The sequence below is a fragment of the Diplotaxodon limnothrissa genome, linkage group LG14, assembly GCF_057381915.1.
Source record: "Diplotaxodon limnothrissa isolate DT_005_m linkage group LG14, D_limnothrissa_male_GT1.1, whole genome shotgun sequence".
Taxonomy (NCBI): Eukaryota; Metazoa; Chordata; class Actinopteri; order Cichliformes; family Cichlidae; genus Diplotaxodon; species Diplotaxodon limnothrissa.
In genome coordinates this window covers 24,304,495-24,317,771 of record NC_140609.1, presented here as the reverse complement: position 1 = coordinate 24,317,771, position 13,277 = coordinate 24,304,495, and the positions used below count along the sequence as shown (strand labels likewise).

General features: G+C 38.6%; 2 protein-coding genes across 3 annotated transcripts; one reads left to right on the top strand and one right to left on the bottom strand.

The window, feature by feature from the left end:
* Nucleotides 1–820: 820 nt before the first annotated feature.
* On the bottom strand, nucleotides 821–8,217 carry gvin1l2 (GTPase, very large interferon inducible 1-like 2). Its single transcript, XM_085371732.1, has 3 exons — nucleotides 8,175–8,217; nucleotides 1,054–5,956; nucleotides 821–965 (listed from the first exon to the last, which is right to left on the bottom strand). Exons 1-3 carry the CDS (start codon nucleotides 8,215–8,217, stop codon nucleotides 821–823), a joined length of 5,091 nt encoding a protein of 1,696 aa, XP_085227858.1.
* A 2,675-nt stretch (nucleotides 8,218–10,892) lies between these two features.
* LOC146618868 (uncharacterized) lies at nucleotides 10,893–13,058 on the top strand. Of its 2 annotated transcripts, none has more exons than XM_085370072.1 (4): nucleotides 10,893–10,946; nucleotides 11,343–11,456; nucleotides 12,638–12,680; nucleotides 12,922–13,058. In XM_085370072.1, exons 1-4 carry the CDS (start codon nucleotides 10,893–10,895, stop codon nucleotides 13,056–13,058), a joined length of 348 nt encoding a protein of 115 aa, XP_085226198.1. The 2 variants fall into 2 exon arrangements, with proteins under 2 accessions (XP_085226198.1, XP_085226197.1); XM_085370071.1 differs by having other exon boundaries at nucleotides 12,859–13,058.
* Nucleotides 13,059–13,277: the final 219 nt, after the last annotated feature.

Below are 13,277 nucleotides of genomic sequence, written 5' to 3'. Positions count from 1 at the left end.
TCACCATTTCACTTATCTCTCCATACAATTTTCCCCTTGTGATTCATGTTACTGATAAACAGTAGGGTGTGTACTACACGTTTTTTCTTGAATAGCCAAGAAGGAAGTTGCAAACATTAGTGTCATTAGAGCTTCTCCATGTGCTTCCAGACAAAGAGATAGTGTATGCAGCCTTTGAGATATAGTGCTTGTAAACTTTCACCTGCTAACACTTTACCAGGTGACAAAATATTTTAAAATTCAGATGGAGGAATCTACTGGGATGCACATGACTAAATTGAGCAAATATCAGCAGGTGCTACCAAAGAGACATTAATTGTTTTTAATTTTTAGTTTAATTTTACATGTCATTTCACAAGTTAGACTTTTGTCAGTTACGCTTCACTGTGGTGTGACATCATAATTGACATATCTGCATATTATTTTTATACTTCAAAATATAGGATAAAAAAAGTAATAATGGAAAATATATTTGATTTATGTTGATGATTTTATATGTTATAAAAGTACATTAATAATGTGCTTCCTTTTCAAAATAATGAAAAAAAAATTAAAAAGTGTTTTCCTGTTGTTATAATGTTTATACAGAAATGCTATTTACAATATTATATATATATTTCAAAGTGTATTTTTTTTAAAGTAATATTGAGTTGAACCTGTTAAAAACAATAAATAACATTCAGCACAGAGCAGTCCTTCTTCTGCATCTATTTCAAATCAGGTGGGAAACCTTAAAACCCAGGATCTAAATTCCATGGTTGAATTATGGTTTTTCACATATGAACAAATGTTCTTTCTTAGCTGAACTGAATGCAGTATTTTAAACACTCGTTCTGGTGAGGAACACCTCCTTCAGACTGTTTAAGGCCTGTTCCTGAGTGATTTTCCTCCATTCCTCAGGAATCTTTGTCGGCTCTCGTTTAAACTCCTGTGCAAACCTCTCATTGAACTTCACCAGCACATACCTGTAACAAAGAATTTGTTCATTTAATAAATTAAATTTAATCTAATACTGTCATTTCTACAATAAAGAGTGTTTAAGTCACACAGTACCTCCAGTAATCACTGGCCTTTGAGCTGTTTGTGTTGTCAGGAGAGAAGCTCCAGTCTGGGTAAAGTGAATGGAGAACACTGCTTGTTGTGGATGTATCATGTGTGTCCTTGTCCTCGCTCATGCTTTCAGGGCAACTGATGCAGGATACAGAACTAGAGGCATAAGGCTGCATGCCTTTAGGTCGATGGAGCAAGGCATTGTGACCCTCATGCCCCATATCCTCCTCCTCACACGGGGCTCTGCAGAGAGGACATTGCTTGTCACAGCCTTTCACTTTTTTGAAGAGGTAGTCTTGGGGCTGAACTGGAAGACAGTTAAGAAATTGGGTGGTATCCACATTTTTGGAGAACTCTTGATCAAGGTCCATCTGCATTGCAGCCACTGACTCCAGTAAACATTTAGCAAAACGGTTCCATTCTACAGTGATGCTAAACAGGGGTCCAGTCAGACAGGTCCTGATCACATTAACATCCCCTTTCTCTAAAGTGAGACACACTCTCTCCAGCAGTGGCTTTGTATCATTCAGGACTCCACTGATACCTTCTGTGGATTCGTTCACTGCTTCTTCAATTTTTCCTACAATCTCACAGAGTCTCTGATGCCTCCATTGTCCCAGGTTGGTTGATTCAGTGAGGTGAGCTGTCACTGTTTCCTGGATCTTCCTGAGTCTGAAGTTGTCATAGAAGAGCAGATATTCCAGGAAGACTTCAAATTGATCTTCTTTAATCATCTCTTCCAGCAAGCTTTGGTGGAAGGCCTGTGAGGAGTGATACTGCTGAGCTTTCCTTTGGATCTCCTCTGCAATAGATATCCCCAGGGGTCTGTTGATGTAATCCAAGACTGTGGGCTTGATGACCATGGAGATGAATGCTTGGGCCATCCTTTGACACTGGTCTCTTTTCCTGAAGTCATAGATAAACTCGGCCAAGTCCATACTTTTTCTTTTAGTGATACATGTCAAAAGTTCTGCGTCTTTGGCATAGCGGTTATGCAGGTTTTGAAAGTCTTGGCAAGAAGCATTACAGAGATATACTTTTAGATCCACTTCAAAAGCTGATCTAGTTTCCACAGATTTTTCATTTAAAGATTTTTCAACATTTTGTAACAGCTCTGTAATGTAACCGTCAGAGAAATCTGCTGGTTTGTTACACTTATCTGCTATATACTGTTTGCATTCCTCTATGATATTGTTTGCTACCTGCTGAGCTTCTACCTTGTGTTGTTTGTTGTTGTCTTCAAACATTTGCTTTAATCTGCTGCGGTATCCAAAATGCTCATCGCAAACTTGGAAGTCAGAGTTCTGGTTCTGGCCAATCATTTCAAGCTTTTTCATGTGTTTCTGGAGGCCACGGCTGATTAGATTCTGTCTCAGAATATCTTCTACTCTTGGAGTTATATCTTCTGTTTCTGAAGGCCTGAATTCAAAGTTGGACAATATCTTATCCCACACAGCCTCAAATTCATCCTCTATCTCTGCATCTTGCAGAAGAATTTTTGTTGTCTTGCTTTTTTCTACTAGTGCATCTACCTTGGATTCTTGCTCTTCTCCCAGTAATGCTTTAAATTTTTTAAGCTGTGTGGAAGAGTAATGGCTCTCATAGACTGCCTCCAACCTTTCTGTTATCTCTTCAGTTACTCTGTCCTGTAGGTTGTCAATATTGCTCATTAGGATTGGCATGAATTTGTCAGATCTCATTTTGAGAGTTTCCTCTTTCATCACATATGTCTCTGCTATTGACCTGAGTTTGTTCACCTCTGCTTTGACTTCCTCACTGGCTTCCTTCTTTAACTCACTGAGAAGGTCATTTTGAATAGATGCATCCAAAGCTTCTCCCTTTGTGGTAAAGTCTTTTTTTGTTGCACCCGTTAGCCAACTTTTCATGTTATCCAGTAAATTGTTTTCCCAGTAGAAAAATTCTGTGCACAACAAAGAAAATGCCAAAGCTATATCAGTGTTTTGGAGACCAATGGAGAATGATTCCTCTTTGATCGCATCCCAAACAGAACACAAACGCCTCATAAATTCAGGCAAAACTGGGGCTTCTGCCTTAGCGGCACTCCTCTTCAATGCTTCAAAAAGGATTTCTTTAAACTTTAAAACATCCCCACTATAATCTGTATCAACTGGTTCAGAGAGGGACATTTTGTTCCATGGTCCTTTGACAGAGACTGTGCAGCTTGTGGTCTTTCCATCTTTATCAATATTGCTAGTTTGCAAAAGCACCTGAGAAACGTACCTTAATTGTGACGCTTGTAATTTGCTATTTACGTTTTCGTTCTGGACAAAGAATTGGCAAAATGGCATGGAGCCATATTCTTTGATTCGCAGGAGAGCATTGACTCTGACACTGAGGTTTGTTTCAAAATCAGAACCAGGGTGTGAAGACATGCTGTGCATTAAAAAGTCACTCAGTCCTGTTGCAAAGGTAGCCATTGCATTGTCATTGCCCAGTATATTTCTTTTGCTGTCCAGTGAGACTGAGCAGAGACCTCTGACCTCAATTAGCAACAAAACATCACACTTCATGTCCTTTCTGAGGTTTTCAGGAAGACACAGGGCAGCCATGTACACCCCTCTTGAAGTTTGTTTCTTCCATTCAGGGAATTTCACTCCAAATAATGCAGAAAGAATCTCTGCATTCCTTGCATTATAGTCGCCAAGATTTGTCAGCACTCTTGTCCTACACTGTTCTTGTGGTAGGCGACGTTTGAGCTCTCCAAAGACACAGCCCAGCCACTGGATGGGGATATTTGAGGCATCTCCATCCATTAGTTCAAGTGGAATCCCATAAAGAAGAAGATCTGTAGCTAAGCTAGGGAGACGTAACACATTTTGGCTTCCGCTGCTGGGGCTGATGTATGCTAGCTCAAAGATTAGCCCTATCTCACGCAGAAAGTGCTCAGGACCTAATGCGCATGTATCAGGTTCATAAGAGGGATCAGCACAATCATCAAGGCTCATTTGTTGCGTGCCAGAAGTTGAATTGTCCGTAGTGAGTGTTAGCTCTGATTCATTTGGTTTTTTCTCTTTGAAGCGCAACGTGCTATTTTCTCCTGACTCTAAAAGACAGCTTTGGTCTTCAGAGGCCGAATTTAATTCATTTTCTTTTTCATTTAAAGTGATGGATATCTCCTGCGCCATGTTTGCGTCATGTTGATGGTCTGTCTGTTGTGACAGTGGTTCTGTGGTCTTTTCTTTGGATTCTGAGACCTTCAGTTGATGGCTTCCTTCAGACTGTTGCTCAGAAAGTTGCAAATTTAGACCTGCAGATTGTATTTCTGTTCCCTCTTGAAATATTGAACCAGTGTCTCCAGGGGTGTCTTTGACTCTTTGTTCAAGCTTATCCAAATCTACCAGCATGCTTTCTTTCTTTACTGTCTGTAGATTTGTGAGCAGATCTTTCGTCTTGTTTTGTTTTGTAGTTTTCTTAAGTCTTAGAGTGAGCCAGCTAAGAAAGTAAGCTCTCTTCACTTTATCTTTGGTAAAGAGAGCATCTGTAAAGATCTTCATAGCTGGGGTCATTTTGTAGCTCCTCAACTCAGCCATAATGTCATTCTTTTCTTTTTGTAGCTGGGGGTCAATTTCTGTTCTTTCTTTTCTCTGCTTACTCTCTGCTTTTTCTAGCTCTGCTAATTTGCTCCACAAAGGCCCCTGCAGAGGAAGCTGTTTACGCCTATATTCATCAGACCCCTCATCTAAACCCTTCAACACTTCCTCCACTGAGGCCATGGCTTTTTGACAAATGGGTCCTTCGTCCACATTTAGGCCTATATCCGCCGCAAATTGTGCTGCTTCCTCAAGCGTAATAAGTTTCAGTCTGTCTGGTAGCAGATGTTTTAGAGTATCACATAGCTTACTAGCCAGTGCATCCTCACTCAGACCTCTGCCCTGAATCACAGATTCTTCGGGAAGCCCCATGTACTTTTCAAGGTTCTCATCAACAAAACCAACAACTCTGCTCCCATTTCTCTCAGTGTCTAAAAGGTCAATGAGTATTAGTTTGCTGTTGGTATCCTTACAGGAAGCAAGAAGTAGTTTTTCCTTCTCCTTAAGATTTCCACAGAAAACAACTATAGCTGAAGATGCCTTGCATAAAAAGGTAAGGCATTTCTCATGCGCACTGGCATCACCCCGCAGGTTGGAGAAGACCAAAGGGACTGGGAAGACATCTTTGGTGCTATCTCCAGTGGGTAGATGCCATCCAATTTCTACCAGGCCACCCGAAAGCCTTTTGGGCAGCTGCCCTCCTTCCATCCCCCTGTGGAGAAATGTCTGACAGGAAGATGTGACTCCACGTAACATATGGTTTAGCACCTGTGACTTGGACACACTGCAACAACCAAGCCTGACAAATGAAACTAATGGCATGCATGTGGTTGCCAAATCCCCCTCTTGGATTCGCCTGTATTTATTTAGGGGGTGAGATCTCCACTGGCCCACAATCCCTCTTAAAGGCCAAAGAAGGAAGCAACTAGGCTCTTCCGGATCTTTGTTTGGAAGGACCAGTGGTATAGAAAATTGGCACTGCATCATCCGTTTGGAGATCTCTTGCTGAAGGAAAGTACTAGCAGACATATAGACAGCTGTGATTAGATCAAGCGGGTTGATGGCACCCTGGCTATCTCCTTTAAAACTACTGAGCACCTTCCCGGTAGAATTGTTGTCATCGTTTGTAACAAGATTATGAAGAGACTCACACCAAGGAGTCCGGGCATCTTTCCTGAGCAGCCAAAGGGACTGGAGGAAAGCTTTTGGTAGATCAGAGGGTTCTAGAGGAGATTGGTTCCCCAGAGTCCAAGTAATAATGTCTAGCATTGATGAGACATCCAGTGGTATAGCCTGGTAGGCCTCCAAGCCGAGCTCATGCAGAACCTCTGCCTGGAGATTATCCTTTGGAGATTCTAGTTTAAAAAAAACAACCCAAAAACACAGCTTTATCCATTTAAGTGTGACACAGACTTTGATAAAATAAGTAAGACAGAAAATAGCTACAAAAAACTAGTCCAATTACACAAAAATTTCAAGTACTGTGCAAATGCTCTTCTTTTTTGCTTTTATTTCTATTTAATTTTAAGTTCTTTACATTTATTTTTATTGTTTTCTTTTCTTTTAACAGGAAAAGAACATTATCCTTCAATCTCACTTTTCATTTCATTTGAGCTTGAAAACAGAAAAACAGTGTTATCTGTAAACTTGGCATCCCTTGGTGCAATTAACATCAGAATTTACACTTGCAAACAAAAAGCCAATTATCATTATTAACTAAACATATTGGAAAAAAAATGCTGTGCTTTTTATAATAGCACATTAACTCCTACCCAGTAAATTTTAGCTCATATTGTTTGCAAAGTCTGAACAATAGGAGCCTTCCTGCAACAGTCAGAACTCACGTTAATGTAAGACAGCTTTTAATCATACCTCTGAAGATAAAACTTGACAGATTCTTTTTCAAATTATTATGTTTGTTATGAGCACCATTTAACTTTGGCAACTGAGAAAAAATGAGGGTTCAATAACAGTTTTTTATTATTATTATTATTATTATTATTATTATTTTTCGCATTTATATAGCGCTTTTCGAGACCCTCAAAGCGCTTTACAATTCCACTATTCATTCACTCTCACATTCACACACTGGTGGAGGCAGCTACAGTTGTAGCCACAGCTGCCCTGGGGCAGACTGACAGAAGCCAGGCTGCCATATCGCGCCATCGGCCCCTCTGGCCAACACCAGTAGGCGGTAGGTGAAGTGTCTTGCCCAAGGACACAACGACCGAAACTGTCCAAGCTAGGGCTCGAACCAGCAACCTTCCGATTACAGGACGAACTGCCAACTCTTGAGCCATGAGTTTTTTGCAACAGTATCTCCAAAATCATTGTAGCCCCATACTATTTTAGGTCACCAAATGTGGTTACCAAAGGTTATCAGACTGTACTAATACTTTTATGTCTGTTTGTGGGACTCATAATAATTGTAATAAGAGGTATGCATTCTTATTAATTTAAATTTTACTCAAGAGGGCTCTGGTTATTTACATCAAAACACAAGATTATGCACAGTATTGGGCAAAAGTCTTGTGTCATCCTTCGTTTCTTTACATTTTCTTCCAAGAAACCACACTTAAATTTTTAAGCTGTCTTGAGCAATACTTGTCCAGGCTTTCTGAAGGTACTTCAAGGGTTTTCTTTGGACATTGACTGCTTTTCCACTTATTTTCAGTCCTGTCCTTGTCCTTTACCATTTTCAAAGGAATGATTTGTTTGTGTGTTAGCCACTTAACAATGACCTATGAATCATTCAAGCATAAAAGAGCAACTAATTCAAGTGCTGTTTTATACATAACAGACAACTTAGCAAAGATTCAATTTCATGATATCTTTAGACATTTTGTTACTAGGAGAATGTTTACAAAATGATAATCATCTGTTCCAATATTTTACCTGAAACTAAAATATTGGCAGGCATAAATGTTATTTTTGTACCAACAAGGTAATTCCCAACATGCTATAATAACTCAACACTTGTCATATCTCAGCATGATGTACATAAAAGAAAACTGAAGAAACTGGAGGGCAGGAATCCTGGAGATCTATTCCTGATGACTTCTTCAAAAAATTACAAAAACACTTGCCTAAGAGAGTTCAAGCTGTTTTTGAACACTAAAGGCAGTCATTCCGAACATTGACTTTCAAACTAATCAGAAGTGTACAAAGTCTATTTTTACCTTATATGCTGCTTTTCCATGTAAGTGTGCATATTTTTTAATAAATCATTGCACCCGTTTGCCATTTTCCAATCAAAATACAAAGAAACTAGTCCTTTGTTTAACCAGGTAAAAATCTCAATGAGATTTAAATCTAATTTTCAAGGGGGACCTGACATCATGTCAGCGAATGACACGTGACTGAGTTCAGTAGTGTAGTTACAAAAAAAAGTCTTTGTAGAACATAGGCATTTCTTTGGCGATTGTGCTCACTCACTGACTTTCAATATAGCTACACAATACCCACAGCATGTTCAAGTATTGTAAGTATGAAAAACAATGTTCAGAATGAAACGCATGATAATGATGCACAAACCCCAGACAAACAAAACAGAAGAACAAAAAGGAAACATACTTTTCTTCTTGCTGCTCAGTCTTTTATGACGCTTGAGCGACATGATTGAAACTGATGAGGCTGCTCTCTGCTCTCTTTTAAATGAGTTTTTCTTCAATGGTTCACCACATCACCACGTATTGGTATTGGCTGGAACCCTGTGAGCAAAACAAGCAACAAACAATAACAGCAAAAATCATTACTGGTATGTAACCTGCAATGCAACATCTATATGGTCTAATACCGCAAATACCACACGAATAGGCATTGTAAAAAGCTTTGTTGTCCTAGCAACAATACGAGGGAAAATCTCAAAAGATGGATCATTTTGATCAGAATGAATGTGGTTTGTCATGATTTCTATCTCCCTGAAATGCTTCACTGAAGCAAGACTCTCTTCCCTGTTTCATTTTTTCATTTTACTATGATAAAATCTGATCCTTGCCAAATGTGATAAACTGATATAATGGCTTCGCCTCAGACAAATCTGTACAGTGTCAGGAAGATAAAGCATACTGCTCATAGCTCTTCACTGCGAGATTATTGTAAAAAGCTTACAGCATTAAGCTCATAACTCTTTAGATTTCGATCAGTTCAAGTTTGAGCTACCTTGCACATCTGAGAGCTTGAATGGCAGCAGAATAATGGTGATATAAGATTAATAACAAACTAAGGTAATATAGTATAGCCTGCTACATAACATATACCAAGTGACTGCTAAGACTAATAATCGATTACCAAGAACAATTAATAATGAATTATTATATAAGCATGTAATCATCTGTTACTAAGTTTGTGATTTACATATGAGATATATATGTCAGTTACACATGGGTAAGTAAATACAGATTTTTAAAGAGTTGTCACTCGACAGAGCATTTAGCAATATGTTAACTCATCACTGATTTACACATTCATTCTGATTCTTTGAATGCTGAATCAGCTGTAAGCTCTCATCAGAGAAAAAAGTAAGAGAAGAGGAAGATATGAAATACATTTTGGATGTAGTTGCTGCTCTTCAGCTGCACTCTTGCTATTTTCAACAGCCTAGATCCAGTTTTGTAAAGCTGCTCTTCTTCCTTTATTGCTCTTCGTGCAGTAAGTATTCTTTTTTAATATGTAATCCCTCTTAAAGCAGGAAATATAAAGAAGTCTTTTGTTAAAGTTGCGAGAAATCCTAATTTTCTTACCAATTTCTCTTCACACGACTGCCTCTGTCCTGTAGATGTGATGTGTAACCAGTTTGTCAGTGTCAGGAGCGCTCTTATGCCCGTCTGTTCAGTGATAATACACAGTGATAACACATTCCTGCACCTTTATGTAATTCCACTACTACAAAAACTGAATATTCGTTTTCATTCAGGCTCATGCGACACGTCGCCAAGTGTAAACAAAGGGCAGATAGTGATTAGTGATATAAAAATTCTTTACACGACAAGGTTGACACTTGATCTTGATAACAGCAGTGTCCTTCACAGTGCAGGGCCAGGTGAAATGTATTCACAGACACATGCCTAAAGGATTATCACTGGCCTTCAGGGGTTAGAGGCGACACTCCAGACAGTGACGCACACAGACCTTAGTCATGTGTGATCTCACAGATAGGTCTATCTCTTTAAGATAACCGCATAACTGGCATACTGATGCATCCGTTTATTCGTAGAAAACCACAGTTTCTGAATTTTAGTGTCGACGTCCTATCAGAAATCTCTGCCTGATGTACAAACAGTGTAACAATCAGTAGAGGATGGAGGCGATCAGCATTTTGAGTTTAATATTTTTTTTCCCATTTTTAAAAGATTGTTTAGGTTTGTTGTTTTTACAATAAAAGCACAACTGATCAACTTGATCTTGATAGCAAGTAAGTAAAACCAGGCATTTCATATATTTACCGAACTTGTTAGTAACACTGTGCAGGATTCTGGATTAAAGTTGCAGCTGAATGAATGACTTGCAAGTCAATAAAGTAAATCTGCTTGGCATCTTTCTTGGCCTTCAGACAACAATTCTGATGGCTAAAGATCCAAATGGGACAGGCAACAAAAAACAACAACCCAAAAAACAATAATAATAATAATAATAGGTTTTGATTACCAATCTAACTGATTGATTGCTTAATTTTATTATTGCTCTTCGTTCTACAATGTATTAAGCATTCATTAAAAGATTACCTACATAAGAACATTATAATCATGTAAATAGGACAAATACCAGGAAGGGGATTCATCCCAAGAAGGTCAGATATGATCTTTTTATTTTTTTTGTTTAACACAATTTCATAACATTTATTAAAGCAATTTGCTATAAAGTATAAACCTTTCTTTAAAAAATACCTCATTAGGAGGTAACTCTAGTATGTCTCAGTATTACGTTGTTGTTGTTCGGCTTATTAATAAGATTGCTACACACTTAACTAGAGGCTAAATTAAATTGTATGCATCCTAAATTATCAATAGCCTTTTTCTTTATTGATAAATAAATGCATGTCTGCTACTGGAAAGGTGCAATGCACACCTGAGGGATAAGTGTTGTGCATAGGAAAAGATTACTGCTTCTCTATTTCTGTCCTGCAAAGCTCTTTAGCAGTCTTACCCTTATGTGTCAGAGACTGAGACAGTGAATTGAGTGCGTTTCTTCCTGATTGCTCAGACCTGTGCCTGTGTGGATTTTTATTTTTGTTCAACAGAACTGAAGACAGCAACTGTAAACGAAGAAGGTCCTAAAGGAATAGCGATCAAGATGTTGATAACCATGCTAACAGCTATGTATATGGTGGTCAAAGTGGTAGAAACGGTAAGGTGATTATAATGGTAGCACTCTACTGTACAGATCAGAACAACAAGAATGATGACGTTGATTATTAGCACAAAGTAAGATGCCTTTTTTTTCATTTATGGAGGATATCAGCTATAGTATAGTAAGTGTTTGTAGGTAAATGGCATTGACAATAGCTTTTTAAAATAAGAATGTACATGTGGATCGTGCTGCAACAGCTGGTTAGTGTAAACCACATTTATATTTACAGCTTCCAGATGTATTCAGGCAAGTTATGTTAGAGCCAACTGGTAAATGCTGCCCTGTCATTGTTCTCTGTTTTCTCGTTATTCAGTGTTCACATTTAGAGCCGAGCCAGTTGTTGACCTTTGACCCATATTCATATGTCTAAGCAAAACGTCTTTTTATTTACAGATAGGGGCGCGATTTACGCGGGAACAGGATCCTTTGCCTTATGTGGTGTCTCAGCCTTTGCCTTGGCAGGTTCACTCAGTGTCTCTCAGCCGGAGGAGCAGCAAAGCAGATGAGGTTAGTTATAGCAAGATCGATACTGCAGATCATAATTTACATTAAAAACCACATCAGTTCTGTTCATATAGCTTCATTCTCTGTATGAGAAAACTGTTGGGTAAAACTACATCCTCTATTCTTAGTATTTCTAGCCTGTATAAATATCGTCATACGATTATTATGATCTCATGTACATTAATAGTAGTAGTATTTTTTTAATCATCAATACTCATAAATGATCTTTTCTTATTCTTTGGTAATTAGTAGAAAGAAAGTCCAGAAGCACAGGACATAGAAGCAGAGGAATGTGTCTTAAAAAGGCAGAGATGGTTTGCCTCTATACTCAGAAAGTAGCAGCAAAATAATATATTTTTAAAAATAAAGTTGCCTCTACATCTTCACAGTTCACATCTGATGTCTCCTGAAGGTTTCAATATGTATCCCCGAATAAAGGAGCATATTTCAGCCCAAGTTGAAAGTGCGCACATCTTTTTGTAAAAGTGAAATTTTGGTTGACAGGCTTGTATTTTTCTTGTACCTTTTCTAAGGTTACTTCTGTCTAAAACCTCTATACAACTGAAACTTACAAATGTATCGAGGATAAATAGCTGGAGTGCTTAATGTGAGCACAAGTACTTAAATGAAAAGGTGCAACAGTCATACTCAACAAGCAGCTCTATACCCTTATGTGCTTAGACTGGCTACAGTTTAAATTTACCTTAGCTTGTCTGGTGAAAGGAGGGAGCAGACCTCATAGACAGGGTTATAAAGCCAACACATGAGACTGAACATAGGCATGAAACACACAGTCAAATTGGCAGGTAGGCATGATAAGCTGGTCCTCAGACTCTGGATTCCCTGCCGCTGCTCTGTTTGAGCTATAATCCCAATCAAGGGGATTTGTGTTTGAGGTCATTACTGTGACTGTATATAGAAAGAAAGCACAGTCATAGACACACATGTACTTTGGCCATTAGTTCCTTAAGTGTGGAACATACATTGCAGTTTAGTATTTTAGTAGTTTTGCATATGTTTAACTCTGAATGTCAGCCAGAGAAGATGGCACTACTGATTATTCTTACACATAATCTGTATGTGTTACATCTTGTGCACTAAACCAATACTTACTCTCCTTCCTGTGTGTGCCTGCACATCTATTAAGAGTTTTATAACACAAGGCTGTTCTGTTTCATTTACAGTATGATGGCCTCAGGAGAAACAGCATAGGCGTGTATAGAAAGAGTAAGTAACATTTGTAGGTAAATATTTTAAATGCAGGCTATTATTCTGATGAGTGGCCCTGGAAAAGTTGTTCTGAATAACTATGAAATCCAATTTTAAAAGATTTTTTTTCAGAAAAATAGCCTGCTTCAATAAAGGCTAATATATAAAATGTGCTTGAACTCAATCATTGCTACAGAGTTTCTCTACATGGCTATTTCCTCTACTTCCCTGGCTATTCCCTGTGTCCTGTCGTGTTCAGACTCCAATGCCAGTAACGGGACATGCACAGCGCCTGCTGTTCCTCCGCTCAGCCCTGTTGAAGTTGAGAAGGCCGCCTCTACCATCCAGAACCATTTCAGGAAATTCCAGCAGAAGAAACACAAGAACGGCAAGTAGATGGACCAGGAGAGTCTTACTACTCCAGCAAGTCTGAGAGACAATAGCAAGCAAGCTGTGATTTCATGTGATTTCATCAAAGGCTAGATGAATGCTGTGATGTCATGATTAAATTCATATGAACACTTATATTCAAATATACATACATTTAAACTTAGTAGAGGTCCCAAGATTAGTAATCCAGATTAACATACAGCAGCCTACATCTCACACAATGCT